Genomic DNA, 15,749 nt, shown 5'->3' with positions numbered 1-15,749 from the left:
GTAGACGAGACATCATGTTTTCAACATGTATGTGTGCTATATTTCAAGCAAATCCCAAAGAATCACATTTGATGGCTGTAAAGAGGATTTTCAGATATTTGAAGGGGATACCAAACTTGGATTATGGTCTATTGTTACACAAAATTCCAATATGTGTGATAAACCTTTCGGGATAAGGCTGTAAATGAGCTGAACCGAGCCGAACTCTTGAGTATTCATATATTAGTTCGCTAAAAATATATTGAATTCGAACTCGAACTCGAACTCGAACTTTATCAAATCAAAATATTTGTTCATGTATCAACTCATTACAAAAAAAGATTATTCGCGAACATGTTCACGAAAAGGTCAAAAATTATGATTCAATGAACAACTAATGAACATTGTTCACAATTCCCTAATTTTTGCATATGTTTTACTTATTTTTCTAAAAAAAGTAAATATGAAATATTAAATACATTTTAAAAACCTTACAAGCCAAATAAATAAATTTAAATGTTTAGCATTCTAATATAATCAAATTACACTATTTCTATGTTTTATATTTATATTACCGTTAATTTAATACATAAACACAACTTCAATAAAATAGTTATATATTCTCCATTTAGCATTTACTATAATTTAAATCCTACAAATAAAAAAAGTTATAATTTAATAAATAATCTTAAATGAATTAAATTAATTGGTTAAAGAGGGGATAATTATCCTCTTGGTCACAGGTTCGAATCCCACGAGAGGAGAATTTATGATTATGTCTCATGAGTCAGAGTCTGTCGCTTAAATGCGGTTTACCTTGGTTCACGTGGTTTGCAGGCTATTACGTGAGCCCGTACGGTTTATCCAGTGCGCACCCGAAGGGTAGCGGTTGCGGGTTACCTACGATAAAAAAAATAAAAAAATATACATATACATATTCACGAGTTATATCACAAACACGTTTACGTAAACTACTCACGAGCCCACTCACGAACATTGTTATTGAACGTGTTCACGAACTTTCAAGACAAACTATAGTTACAAATGTTCAAAAAATCCGAAACCCGATCTGGAAAAATGCCCGAAAAGCACGATTCGGAAAAAAGCACGGCCCGGCCCGCGGGCCTTAAATGGGCCTCCTTTTTTCTCGAAAATCCGGCCCGGCCCGACCCGAAACCCGAAAAGCACGGACTTAAAAAAACCCGGATAAAAGCCCAGATCGAAAAAAGTCCGGATAAAAGCCCGGTTCGGCCCAGATAAAAACACGGGCTTTTTGAAAAGCCCAATTAAAAAACCGATTTTTTTATATAAAATTTGAAAATATACAATATTTTTTATGATTTTTAAAATAATATATTATAATATTAGAAGTAATTAAGGTATATATGATTATTTATATATTATATTAAAGATAATTATTTATTTCGGTGTTTAAACTACTCTATATTATATATCAATATATTATTTTCTCCGGTATTTAAACTACTTATATTTCGAGTTATAAAATATTAAAATATTTTTTTATATATAAATAAAAAGCCCAGATAAAGCCCGATTCGGCCCGATCCAGCCCGGCCCGCGGGCCTAAAATGGGCCTTATATTTCTTAGAAAGCCCGGCCCGACCCAATTTTTAAAAAAGCCTGACCCGATCCGTTTTCAAAAAAACCGGGTTTTTTAAAGCCCGACCCAGTGAGTTTTTTGTGCATCTCTAACTAAATATGCTGGTGTTCAATTTATTTAGAAATTGAACCTTAAAATTCTCTTTATATTCTACTCATTTATAAATCGAACTAAACTTAAGTCGATTTTTTTCCGAATCGAGCACTAAACTTTTCATGAACGTATCAACTACAACCTTGCATATGGAACCCACAAATGCGATATTTGTTATTATTATTGATATACTATTGTTATTAAGCATAACCCTAGGTAGATTATAGATTATAAATTTTCACTTGCAGTCGTCGACATTTTATTTGTAACTAATCTTTAAAATTTACTCTATCCCCAAAATAATTTTTTAAATAATAATTTGGCAATTAGTAACTAATTTAATAACCCAAAAATAATTTCAAAATATTTTACAAATGATATGTATAGTATTTTTATTTGTATACTCATATTTATGCACGAGAGGCCCATAACAATTCTTATGAAATAAACAATAAAATAATAACAACTAATTATTTGAGAACGATTTTGTAAGAGCATCCATCTCCAATGATACACTGCTCTTGTTTATAAATTCAGCTAACCTCTTGATGTTGGATATATTTGTTGAACCACGTCAGTAAGAAATCTTTAAAAAAAAATTAATCATTTATTACCATATTAAATTAATATATTCTATTTATAACAACATAAATTCTAATAACATGCTATTTTAAAAATATAACTAACCGATATAGACAATAACATCGAAACGTATTACAGGTTGAACAAATTTTCCATATTGTCTACAAATTAGAGATGCTCTAACAAAGTTGGTTAAAAATAAAATTATATATTAGTAACGAAATAGCGCGGAGCGCGGCAAGGAATAGGAGCGTGGGAGTCGGAATCGTGCTGTGAATGAACATGTCAAATTTTAGTTTGTTGTTTGCTATCTATCTTTGTTTTACCCTCTTCCTCAACAAACAAAAGCAGACAGAAACAAGTTGTAGAAAGCGATCTGCAAAATGAACGACGCAGATGTATCGAAGCAGATACAACAGATGGTGAGATTCATTAGGCAGGAAGCCGAAGAGAAAGCCAATGAGATCTCCGTTTCTGCTGAGGAGGTTTCTTTCTTTTTCCTAAATTTATTTCTATATTTGTATAAATGCATGTCTGTTTCTTCTTCATGAGTCATCCCTCCATGTTTAGGAATTTAACATCGAGAAACTACAACTCTTGGAAGCTGAAAAGAAAAAGATTAAACAAGATTATGAGCGCAAACTCAAGCAGGTCGATATTCGTAAGAAAATGTTAGTGATCTGCACATTCTTCCCTACTTATTTCCTATCCCTATGCATGCTCAGATCTTGATTTAATACGAAAATGTTGTCTTGTCATATATTACTACTTTGTAATAACTATATAATGCTGTTTATTCATAAGCACATACTAATAACCTACATTTTATACTCTTCTTCCATATGTGACATTTAGTTACAAAATTATCTCCTGTGTAGTGAGTACTCAACGCAGCTTAATGCTTCCCGTATCAAGGTTTTACAAGCTCAAGATGATATTGTGACTACGTTGAAAGACGCTACTAGCAAGGAGCTTTTACGTTTTTCACAGGACAAGAATGGATATAAGAAGCTTCTTAAAGACTTGATTCTACAGGTTCGTGGTTTCAAATTTCTTGCTTTTCTTTTAATTTTATTTAATAAGCGATCCATTTTTCCTATAGAGCAGAAAAAAGTAGTACTCATTTATTTAGGTTTACTTGCACAATGTTCCATGTGTTTGTAACTGGTAACCATTGTGTTTTCTTGTTGTTTTCTATTTCAAAAAACCATTGCTGTAATTAGATGCTTGTGTCTAATTTTATAGTCATACACTCTATAAGAAGCGACATCTATAGATTCTGTTTTGTTTATTGCACTGCTCCCTGTCATTTAATTTTATGGTCTGCTAAACGATTTTCTTTTCCTTTTAGAGTCTTCTAAGGCTCAAAGAGCCAGCTGTGTTGCTTCGATGTAGAGAGATAGATGTTTCACTTGTTGAATCTGTTTTGGAGGAAGCAAAGCGAGAGTACACTGAGAAAGCTAAACTACAAACCCCCTCAATCATGCTCGACAAGCGGGTTTATCTCCCTCCACCTCAGACTAGCGCAGGCACCCATGGTCTTTCCTGGTGATTATCTCACTCTGTATATAATACTTTCATATTATCATACTTTTGTAGTGTGGAGCATGTCAATGAGCCTGTTGGTCACATCACCGACGAAAAACTGTCTGCTGCATATGTCTTATCTCACAGAATAGATTGTCAGTATCAGGTTGTTGACAAATACAAACAACAAGATGAAATATAACTGAATAACTGAAGACAGTTTCTTGTTTTGTTGCTGCATTTGACTTTGTTTCTCTTTCTTGATTTCTGGTGTCCTGATTAATATTCTCTGTTTGATAAATTAAAAGCTCTGGTGGAGTAGTTGTGGCTTCACTGGATGGAAAGATTGTTTGTGAGAATACTTTGGATGCTCGCTTGGACATTGTATTCAAGCAGAAATTACCACAGGTATTTTTGTATGTTTGCAGGAACTTCACACTCTAACTATCACTAGTGCTTTTCTTTACAAATGTAGTGTTGTTTTACTTTCTGCCTAGTCTTTTTGTGGCTATATCTGATAATCAGCCACTCTCACATATTCCACTTTTGAATGCTATAGCACATATAGTTTATTGCTGAATAATTAAATATCTATTAAGCATACAGAAGTTTGTCAAATTTACAATGTTGCGGCTTTAGCAAAATTAAAATTACATTGCGGTTTTCTAACTGGGAAATTTGTGTTTATTCATGTACAAACTATCTTAGACTCCCAAGTGTTAAACCGAGCTTTTTGTTTAAATATCAAGAGAACTCAACCACAGGAACCGATAGTTAGTCTACATAGAAACTGCAGTCACTAGGTCTAGTACTGCGTGTAATGGTTTGCTTGTTGCAATTGTTATTTTCATTTCTGTTTTCCTGTACAAGATCAATTCAAAGGAAACAAGACAATCTCAAATTCAGGTAGCACTGAAACAGCCTAAAACTGTAGAGACCCGTATGTTTATCAGCAGGCCCTTCTTATTTGTAAGAGCATAATAATCAGTGTTCTTTCCAGGGGCATTTAGATGCATGCTGCTTCTAAGTTTAAATTAGGAAAATATCGTATACCATGAAATAGTATATCTTCACATCAACTTTTTAGTTGCATTGCTCCATGCTTTTGTCAAATTGTTCACTTTTTGCACATTTTTGCAGCTTCGCAGGGGCCTTTTCGGTCAAGTAAATGCATGATCTAGGTGGATTTTTCCGATTTTTTGTGTACACCCCATAGACAAGAGGATGTTCTGAAATTTTTATTCTCACTACTTGCTAATTAATGGGATCACATATTGTATTAGGAAGTTATGATGCTGTGTTGTTGCATTTCATAACAGATGAATGGTTGGAAACCTTGACGTTATCAAAATCGAGATCATTTGATCTTCAGAATAAAATACTATGTTTTGACATGCACATTATTCATTGTTTTGGTTACAGCCTTGATCTAAATTCATACAAGTGGAGGTGTCAAAATAAGATATGTAGCAATTGCTTTGCATGCATTACTTCTGAGTCTTCTGGCGGTTAATCTTAACCAAAGTTTAGACACTATCATAGTAACTAACCGAATCAAATTTGGTTTATCATATGTTTGCTTGCAGACTAAATTGCAAAGAAATATTCAAAGCTGGATGAAATATAAATGTTATAGTTTGAGCTTTAGTTCAGCTGAACAATCTTTAGGCTTCCTCTGTGGAACAACACCTCTTTTGAGTGCTGCACCATATATGGTACAAGAACACATATAGAAGCCTTGTCTATTATTACATTCATCAATCAATATGTCAAAGGGAAACTCAATTGCCATTCTACTCTCTTCATGCATCAAGACTAAAATTGGTAATGCCTCTACGAGATTTCCCTGAACACAGAGAGGTCGAATAACATTCTTGAATGTGATCATCCTCGGAGAATGTCCACATTTAATCATCTCCCATAAAGTTGCAAGAGCTTTGTCTGTCTGTTTTCCCATGCAGAAGGCTTCAATAGCTAACTCATACGCACAAGGATATATGACGTAACCTCTAGTCTTCATTCTTTCAAACACCTCATAAGCGTTGCTTAATAACTCTCTCTGGATCCTGGATCTCCTGCACAACCCTCGTAGCAGCGTGTTCATCATCCTCTCCTCCACTTGAAAACCAACACTCACCATTTCCTCGTATATGCTCAATGCTGAATGAATTTTACTCCACTTGAGCAACCCGTGTAAAAGCGTGCTATAACTAATGTAATCAGGCACACAATTTCTCATCTTCATTTTGTTCAACAAACCAATGCCCTCCAGTGGCCTCCCCTCTTTAAAATACCCATTAAGCAGAGTATTGTAAGTAACCACATTTGGTACTAATCCCATTTCCACAGCCTCATCAAGCAATTCTAACGCCTCATCGGACCGCCCCACTTTACAAAATCCATTCATCACTGCTGTATAAGTATAAATATCTGGTTTAATACAAGAAGATTTCTTGATGTTCATCAACATCTTATAAGCTTCTTCTATCCTTCCCACATAACACAACCCCTTCAACAGACAATTATAAGTATGAGTTGTGGGCTCACATTTAACACTTTCCATGACTTTGAAAACCTCAAAGGCCTTTTGCATTCTTCCCCTTTTGCTAAAAGAATTAATTAGGTCAGTAAAAATTGCAACATTGGGCTCAAACCCTTTCTCTAGCATCTCAATAAAAACTCTATGAGCTTCAAAGGGAACATCTTTCTTGCAATAACACCTAATCAACAAACTAAATGTCCCACAATTAGGCTCCAAAGATAAATCAGAGAACAGTTTTGTAGCAAAGTCCACCTCATCTGCCATGTATAACTCTAAAAGAAAATTGTTAAAGGTGGCTATGGTTTCAAATTTGCAATCTTTCTTAATAAAATCAAGAATTTCATTTCTCTGGGCAATGGGCGAGGCTTTAATTTTATGAAGAAGATGTAATTCACAAATCTTACCATCAAGACTGGATTTTTGATATTCTTGTTCAAAGGTCACTCCTTTGGTTTCTGCAACCAATCTTATTAGCCCATCACTTGAATTTTGAGTTTTAGTACTGATAAGAGGAGATGTGGTTTTGGAAAAATCTTGCAGGGTTGCTAACAGAATTAATTTATTGGCAAAGGGTTTTTTGTGGTTGTTGGTGCTCAAGAAAAAATGGCCATTAGGTATAGAATATGTAATGGAGGATTCATGAAGGTAGGATGTCGAGGGGCAGAGAGATTGAGATGAAGAACAATGCATTTTTGTATATTTCTTTTCCTGCTTTGAAGATAATTAATTAGAGGCAATCCAAGTAGCACTGTTTATGTTTGGCCACATAACAGAAATGCTCCTATTGCATTTTCTCTAATTACAATATTACCCTTTAATAACCTGGACCATTGTATCTTTTTTGGACAATCATGTTCTTGAGTCATCCTAAAGCTTGCATAATATGAATTACTGGAAATTTTGGACATTTGCGGCAAGTATGTATATCTTATACAGGAGTACCTCTAAATGGATTCCAGTAGAATCAAACGAATATTATGTTTAAGGCAGTAGAGAAAAGAAAATTTAAGAGTGAAAGATATAGAGTTTGCAATTTTGCATATATAAATGTTTATACACGGCCAGTAACCGGAAAATGTAGAATGTAAGTTTATAGGTGTACAGATCGACTAAATCGATTCACAGAGCTAGAGCGGAGGTCCTTTGGTTGTGCTTCTGCATTTCCAGCTGATTTCTTGTTTGATCTCATAATATTAAGGGGTTTCAGCAGCTTCTTGACCACTTTCTTGAAACTGATGAGGCCTTGATTAACCTCCTTTGGGCTGTTTGCTTTGGTGGTTGTGCTCCTCTGCAGTGGAAGTTGGCTTAGTACATTGATCGACTCCGGGGCTGGATTATGGAAATGTTGGGGCTGTACTGAAAGGCTGCGGCCAAAGCAAATAGCCTTGTTCAGCTCCATCTCGAACGACATTCTTTCGTATCGATCCATTAGTCTACTCTCTTCTTTGTCCTCTCCAAGCCTCTGTAATATACTAGTATGCGATTCACTCATGTTCAAAGATTTGGCCATGTTTGGGAGGAAATGAAGGGATGAAATGTTTGGTAGCACTTGTTATTGGAAGACAAAACAAAGGTGTTCACATACTAGAAGAAACCAAGTGTTAGTTGTAGCATGATTAATAGGTAAATGATCATTAGATGTGCTGGTGTATTCAGGAAGTGTACTATGAATCACATCATATTCCTTGGGAAACAGCATATCTTGATTTCCAAGTTTTCCAAAAACATAAGACAGCTATTTACATTTAAGGCCTTGACAACTGTGTACTATTTCAAGAGGGGGAAAAGATGCAGAAATCTAAAGGAAAAACATAGTATAACTTTATTCTTTCTTGCAAGATTGAAACTAGTATCTTTTCATTCATCAATGTAGTAGCAGCAGCAGCAAAAGATAGAGGGTCTGATGGATTCTGTAATATCATACTATATTCTGAAATTTGTACTATGTTTGTGGTCAAAGATTTACAAAGGGATCATACAATATCATAAGTGATGTAGTACTGTCTTTTCACTCCAAATATGTAAGGCGTTGCTCTATGGTCTTTTTAAAGGGAATGACAAAAGTGATACGGAGTTAAATTATTTTCATTCCATTTTTAGAGTGAAAATTTGTTAAATTTATATTCATTATAACTTGTTTCGCTCATTTTAAAAATTCAAGAGCATAATTTACTTTTTTAAAAACTCAAGAGCACAATTTACTTGCTTTTCTTCATTTTTAAAATTAGGGAGTAAGAGGTAATTCAAAGTTTTTCCTTCATTATTTCTTAGAGAAAGAGAACACATTGGGACGTCATAGGATAAGTGGAACTGTGGAAGGCCAACTAGGCCGTTTGTTTTGTTTCTATGAAATCTGTATCTGTTTTGGTTCTTTATTTTGATTTTTGCTTGTCAATTTATATAGTATTTTGTTGTTATTATATTTAAAATTTTATATAATGTAAGTTATATATTAAAAAATTCATGGAAACTTATAAATCAAAATTTATTTTTTTTCTTGTAAATAGTAAAAACACTTTTAAATTAAAAATAAATATTTTAATACAATCCAAATTCTAAAAAAGACCTTCATAAATTGCATGACTCACATTTAGTAAATTTCAAAGCCCGGAAATTTGGGCTGCCAAAATTGATATTGGGCCACTATAAGGAAAAAGAACAAAACCAATTAGCTAGTAGATGCACAATTGGGCTTTAAAGCCCCGTTGACCTCTTAATTACTCTATTCAGACTGTGAATCCCAGCACAAAATTCATTGAACTTATTTTTATAAGTTCGTTCCCGTTTACATCTCCACTTGTTTGCCAGATTCAGATTTATAGGTTATTACTTATAGCGAGCAAGATTGAATTTTTACCTACTACAAATATCAAGATTGCATATACTTTTTCTGGGCTCTTATTTTGTAAGCCATATTCAGTTTTGATGTGATCAAACTTTGATTTCACAATCGGCCAAGATTGTGTTATGGCTAAAAATGGATTGATTATTCTAGCCCTTACATTTATAGTTGTTGTTGATTCTTTTGCTGATGCTTCAATTGTCTTGAATTTCCGCAAAGCAATTTTAGAGACCAATAACTCATCTGCTGCAAATTTGACCCAGGTAAATTTTGTATTGTTTTGTACATCAAAAATACTAGCTTTGCCAATAAAATTTGATCTTTTGGTATGTCTAGTTCTAATATGTTCTGCTGTGATTCTGCTGGGTATTAGAATTCTCCGATTCCAGCTCCGGTTTCGGGTGGGAAGGGCTTGAATTCTACTGCGCCCAAACTTGAAAAACACACCAACTTGAATTCCACTGCAGTTACACATGAAAAAGAGAAGACCTTCAACTCTACTACTGTCAAACATGAAAATGACAAGGACTTGAATGCTACTGCAGTTAAACACGAGAAAGGCAAGGACTCGAACTCTACTGCGGCCAAACATCAAAAGGAGAAGCCTACTGATACGGGGGCTACGAGAAATGAGACTGGTAGTAGTAAATCTGTGCCAAATATTACAGGGCAGCAAGAGGGGCAAGGGAAAAGAGGTGGCACTATTGACCCTCAATCTGGCTCTCATTTAAGCTGTGCAGGATTGACTAAAAATTGCAATATTCTGAACACTATGGTTGCCTGCGTATTACCGTCAGAGCCAGGTAATTTATCAAGATCTTCTTTTGTAATTGTAGTTTCATTTTACTTGTTTAAATATAACGTGAATCAATGGGAGAGTTACGAGCTGATGAATTTTGAGACTGCCATCTTTTCTTCTATACCATTCCAAGTCTTGATCTTTAGCTATAAACTTAATATTATTTTAGGGCTTTGTAATTTAATATGTCCTAGATTGACTACCATGAGTTATGAATAGCAAGATTGGAATTTACGTTGGCCTTTCCACCAGCTAAAGGTGATACTGTGTTGGTAGCGTGCCTAACCTGTGTGCATTTTAGTAGACCTGGAAATTCGGGTCGTGTCGTGTATTTTTGTTTCGTGTACTCAAAATGTAAACACAAACACTAAATTTTTTGTGCCGTTCCATATTGTGTACTAAATTGTTGGAATTACATTTTTGTATATAGTAATTAGAATAAGTTTCAAACAAGTAAAACACGTAAAGAACTACAAGAATTTATAATATGTCCAAGAATTAAGAACATAAACTAAATTACTATAAATTATGTAAACCGGGGTCGGGTACATATATCCAACACAAGTAGATCAGAGGCGTAGATTCTTAGTTTGTCTTGGATATGGATCCGCTCGCAGGATTTTTCCCTCTTGTATAATGTCATCATCTCCTACTACGACCCTACGAACAATACTATGCATGTGAGTTTGTGGATACTGGATTTGATAAAATAGGTGGTGTTTACAACTCTCGACTAGCCTCCACAGATGTAATAATGTTATATCCCCCCAAGTGATGCGGAGCATAAAACACCAAGTGTCAATTATTGTTGGATGAATCTGGAAATTATGGAGGTAGGGATGAAATTATTATATAGCTAATTTTTTATGAATATGGTTGTTTATAGGAGTTTCTGGCACCAAGCTTGAGGTTGTTATAATTGACTCTCCCCCAAATTGTATACATCCTTAGGCTTAAGTACCCTAGTTATACACCTTATTTATGCCGGGATTTAGGCCACATAGTTATTTTATGATTGCATTTAGACCTTTAGAGATTCTAGGAGTTTGGTAACCTGGAAGTAATTTGTTTCATTTTATAGAGGATGTCGTGTTGTGATATCTTTCGTGATTTAAAGATATCAATACACTCGATGCATTTATAGACGTCAAAGTCATATAGCTATGGATAAGAGGTAATTGCAATTTGCACCCCAAAAGTATTTTAAAAAACACTGTAGTAATGAAACTTTAAAAGTTAACATGTTTTTCCTTTAGTTTTTTTTTTCTTCGGTTTGTACTTCATTAATCTGTGCGTCGAAGTTAATAAAGTGACGGCCAAACTGGGTATACAGTCAGTTGTATCTCGTATCTACTTGAAGTAATATAAAAGAAAGAAAAATACTATTAATTATATAAATGTATGAAATTTACCTACAATTAAATAGTTATTTTTCTATATTTTAAAATTGATATTAAGAATATATTTATATGTATAAATAGTTCAGGCATAATTTAATTTATTTCAATAAACACTAATATTGATCAGTTTAATTTGCAAATTCAAGTAATTAATGACATTTTCTTTTTCAAGCCCCCATTATTTTAATTTTTAAAGATTTCGTATCAATAAAACTAATTCTTCTATGGGAATGCTACCAAATTTGTTTTCTAGTGATGCTTATTCTTTTGGAACAGGGGAAGTTCTTGCCAAGTAGGAGTTAAGTATTTGGAGCTCAATACAAACAGTCTTATATTTTTGTGGTTGTTTTGACCCGTCAGATTTGAGAAACTATGAATGTAGATTGTTCATTAGCACTGCCAAAATGGCATCAATACACTATAGTCATTAATTAAAATTTTCAATCACGAGAAAGCTCCTAAATCACGGTGGGACCTCACTAAAAAAGCTGGCAACTAAGAAATAAGAAATTAAGATAGAGAAGCCTGGATAAAAAGGCGTTAAGAAGGTACTGGGATTCGAGGATATTTTAGACAGATTGCAGAAGGAAAAAGCTCAGTTGTTTGAAGTTATTGGAGAAATAGAAGAGATGAGAAAGGGGAGAGAGAGGCCAGATATTGTAATTACATATCTTATCATATATGTCAAAGTATGTGCAATTTGAGATAAATACTACTCCCTCTGTCCCATTGAATTCTCTACATCACTTTTTGGCACGCTTTTCAATGTTCATTTAAAGTATAACTCCATTATATTTTTTAAAATTTTTTTTTCTGTAAAAAAGTTTTATGTTTAAACTTTTATTCAAAAAAAAATTTTAAAAAAACATTACGAAAGTATATGTTATAAAGGCCTTGAAATGCGTGCAAATAGTAAACGTAGAGAAATCAACGGGACGAAGGGAGTATCAGTTTAATGTTAATGGGATGCTTTGACAGAAATATGACGGAAATGTTTCACTTTGCAAGCAAGTTCAAAATTCTGGGGTTACAAACTATTTAAGTTTAGAGTAACGATATCAAAGTGTTATCGAAACAAAAGTGTTTTCGAAACACAGTTTTGGGGTGAAAAGTGCAATGAACTCGGTGGATCCAGAGAAACAAATCATATAGGGACGTTGTTGTCTAAGAACAGTTTGTTCAGAAGTCTATTTATCTGTTTTAAAATATATTGATAGATAGTAAATTATCCAGTAATGACTTATATCCCACATCGGCACCCGTGTGTAACAAATATAGAGAGTCCGGGTTAGGGGCTTTCGAAGAATGCCGATCTGGTAAACTTGGAGACTGATAGGATATTGAGCATGTGACAAATTGACAATTAAATTACATACATACTTCCATAAACAATGATGTATAGAACTGACGATTTTGAAGAGGATCTTGAAGAATTCATGCTTTTAAGATGACTTGTGTGGTATTCTCAATATTTTCTAGAGTTCGAGACAATTATTCGGTAACATGAAAAGCTTTCTTTCTTTGGTGGCTTGCCTTTAGGAGGATTAGCTAGGGTAGATGACATATGTAGTAGTTGCATTCTTTACAAATAATAAATGGCCTTGGATGGGTATAGTCAGTGCAGTTGGTTCATTCATTTGAGCTTGTATCGTAATAATCTTAAGTGGGTAACTTGTATAGTTGTATGTAATTTGAACACATTTGGTTGATTTGTTGGTTACGTGGCAAATATTAGGATTTTGGTGCTTCTGAAGATTTTGATTAGATGGGATCTAGGATTATGATTAGACGGGGTTACAAACTGTTTTGAGTAGATGTTTTAAATTGTCATTTTTTGTTTGCTTAAGATGTCATCGTATCAGCTCTAAACATGTGCAGTGATTTGATTGGAAAAGTTAGGTTGGTAAAGTGTGAGCTGTAGTACCTTCTTATAATAGGTTAGAAAATATGACCATGCAAATGTCTGGTTCAAAGTAAAGTTTCAGTACTTTGAAGGTGATTTACTTTCTACTCAATTTCAGCTAAAAATAAGCAAGATTTGTTTTTTGGTAACTAAAAAAATCTAACATATAAAAATAGCATATAACTAGCTTATATCCCGTGTCGCACGGGTTACTTTTAAAAATTTTCATACATACTTTATCTATATCTATATTTGTTTTTGTCATAAAGTATTTTTAGTTTTAATAAATTGTTAAAATTTTGAAATAATTAAATATTTATATCTGTTAAAATAGGTTTTGAAAATAAGTGATTTCTAGATTTATGTTTAAATTAATTTTTTTATGTGTTTTGATTAAAAAAGATTTTTAAAATAGTTGGACCGAGTAAAACAAGTTTTTAATAAGGCCCTAAAATTAAGTAGGTCGTAGAGATGTCTTATATTAAAATGGTTTTTAAAAAAATGTGTGCCCTCGAGGTGTGTTTAAATTAAAATAGTTATATATATATATATTAATTAGAATAGATTTGTAAAATAATTAAACCCGTAAAAAAATGTTATTAAAATAATTTGACCCGTAAAAATTAGTAGATCATACCGATGTGTTTATATTAGTATAATTATAAATCTTTACTAAACTATAATAACGGGAATTGGGTATAATTTCGTATACCCCTCATTTTGGTTTGGTTGGTTTGGTTATCCTATTTACTCACGACCATCAGATCTTCCTAGTCAAATACGCTCTCAGGTATTCAAGCTTGAGCCGATTTGACTCGTTGTTTTAAGGATTCAAGCCTGAGCTCGTGCCGCTCAGCCTGAGTCGTTAAGAAAAGGATCCAAAATGATTTTTTTTTAAGTTTGAACTCAGCTTAATAACTAGGTAACATAGACCGGCTACTGGAATTTCACGAATCGTTGTATAGGATATTAAAATTCTTAAACAGTCTTGTAACTTGGATTTATTTTGCAGGGTCAAAGCAGTTAAGCATCCTTGTCCAAAGTATATCTGAAAGGACATTGAAAGTGAATTTTTCAGGCAATGCTTTGCGGTCCTTTGAGATACCCTCGCACCAAACCAAGAAGGTACTAATTTGATGCCTGCTATCATCTTTCTTTCTCCATAACACTGTCGATTTTTACGGGCACAAATATGAGTTAGTTCTACTTTTTAGGTGTACTTGAATAAAGTTATTTGAGAATGAGGATCTACTCTTTATTCACCCTACTTTAGTTGTATAGATGCCTTTCTCTAGATTGAGCTTTATACTAAGGTTAAAAATCAAAAGTACCATCACAACATTACTTCAGCTAGTAATTGATGTATTTGATAATCTTAGGAGCCCTACTGGTTGTTACCCAGCAGCTTGGTTTATATCGTAAAAATGCATTTCCTTCTGTCAAAGGGAGATCGTGTAATTAATTTTGTGTATCTCGCTACTGGATTATAGATGAATATCTCGTTGTCCGAGGTCAAAGCTAACACGATAGTGTTACATGCTGAAAATGGAGATTGTGCAATACTCATGGCTCCTCCTGGGAAAAACTATTTCGAGGAGCTCTCATTTTATTCTAAGCAAGTGACCCCAATTTATGGTGCATACTTCTCGTTTTTAGTAGTGCTAGTTTGTGGCGGGGTATGGGCTTGCTGCAAGTTAAGGAAGCGTAGATGGCAAGGAGGTGCTCCGTATCAAGAGCTCGAAATGGGTTTGCCAGAATCAGCTGCTGCGGTCAATGAGAACTCAACAGAAGGTTGGGATCAGGGTTGGGATAGTGATTGGGATGATGATAAGGCGGTGATGTCACCTGGGGGTAACCATGTTGGAAGCATCTCTGCTAACGGCCTTACTTCGAGGTCTGCTAAGAAAGATGGATGGGAAGTTGATTGGGAAGATTAATGTTGTAATATATTTGTGGTGGTTTTGAGGGGAAGGGAAGGATACTATTTTTTATACGTAGAGAGATATATGATATAGGATGATGTAAAATTTGGATGTAAAGTCCCTTTAATTTTTTAGCATGTTTTGGCAAGTAATTCAGACCTTTGAGTTTTACATAGTCTGTAAGTTCTCAGTTATAACTTGTTAGCATTTGAAAGTTGTTTAGTTTTTAGCTTGAAACAAAGCATTGGATAGTTATTGATTCTGGAATTATCAATGTCGTGGTCTTACTTTCCTAACCTCCCCAGTGAAACGAATTGAACTTTAAATTAAATCTCACCTCATACCTGTAAAAGTATACATTTGTACATAGGTATAGTTTATTTCCAGTTTTTTGCAGTCTTTTTATCAAGGTGCTGATGGTTCAAGTGCAGTGTCCAGCTACTTCAACAGTTTGACTACATGTTCCATTATCAGGTGAATCCTAAACGATAACTAGTCTTGGCTGTTGACAGTTCATGTGTTTAATTTCGAGATTTTAG

General features: G+C 34.0%; 3 protein-coding genes across 4 annotated transcripts; 2 read left to right on the top strand and 1 right to left on the bottom strand.

The window, feature by feature from the left end:
• The first annotated feature begins 2,522 nt into the window (after nt 1–2,522).
• LOC141678920 (V-type proton ATPase subunit E1-like) lies at nt 2,523–5,196 on the top strand. The gene is made up of 6 exons (XM_074485351.1): nt 2,523–2,760; nt 2,846–2,946; nt 3,154–3,310; nt 3,627–3,823; nt 4,111–4,210; nt 4,943–5,196. Exons 1-6 carry the CDS (start codon nt 2,659–2,661, stop codon nt 4,976–4,978), a joined length of 693 nt encoding a protein of 230 aa, XP_074341452.1. The 5' UTR covers nt 2,523–2,658; the 3' UTR covers nt 4,979–5,196.
• A 198-nt stretch (nt 5,197–5,394) lies between these two features.
• LOC141678919 (uncharacterized) lies at nt 5,395–7,087 on the bottom strand. 2 transcript variants are annotated; one of them, XM_074485350.1, is made up of 2 exons: nt 6,749–7,086; nt 5,395–6,522 (listed from the first exon to the last, which is right to left on the bottom strand). In XM_074485350.1, exon 2 carries the CDS (start codon nt 6,468–6,470, stop codon nt 5,433–5,435), a length of 1,038 nt encoding a protein of 345 aa, XP_074341451.1. In that variant the 5' UTR covers nt 6,471–6,522; nt 6,749–7,086; the 3' UTR covers nt 5,395–5,432. The 2 variants fall into 2 exon arrangements, with proteins under 2 accessions (XP_074341451.1, XP_074341450.1); XM_074485349.1 differs by having other exon boundaries at nt 5,395–7,087.
• Nucleotides 7,088–9,084: 1,997 nt separating this feature from the next.
• On the top strand, nt 9,085–15,506 carry LOC141678337 (uncharacterized). Its single transcript, XM_074484626.1, has 4 exons — nt 9,085–9,449; nt 9,560–9,989; nt 14,301–14,413; nt 14,779–15,506. The coding sequence occupies exons 1-4, from the start codon at nt 9,312–9,314 to the stop codon at nt 15,223–15,225; spliced, it is 1,128 nt and encodes a 375-aa protein (XP_074340727.1). The 5' UTR covers nt 9,085–9,311; the 3' UTR covers nt 15,226–15,506.
• The last annotated feature ends 243 nt before the right edge of the window (nt 15,507–15,749 follow it).

Source organism: Apium graveolens, chromosome 8 (assembly GCF_009905375.1).
Source record: "Apium graveolens cultivar Ventura chromosome 8, ASM990537v1, whole genome shotgun sequence".
Lineage (NCBI taxonomy): Eukaryota > Viridiplantae > Streptophyta > Magnoliopsida > Apiales > Apiaceae > Apium > Apium graveolens.
This window is presented reverse-complemented; position numbering and strand designations above follow the sequence as displayed.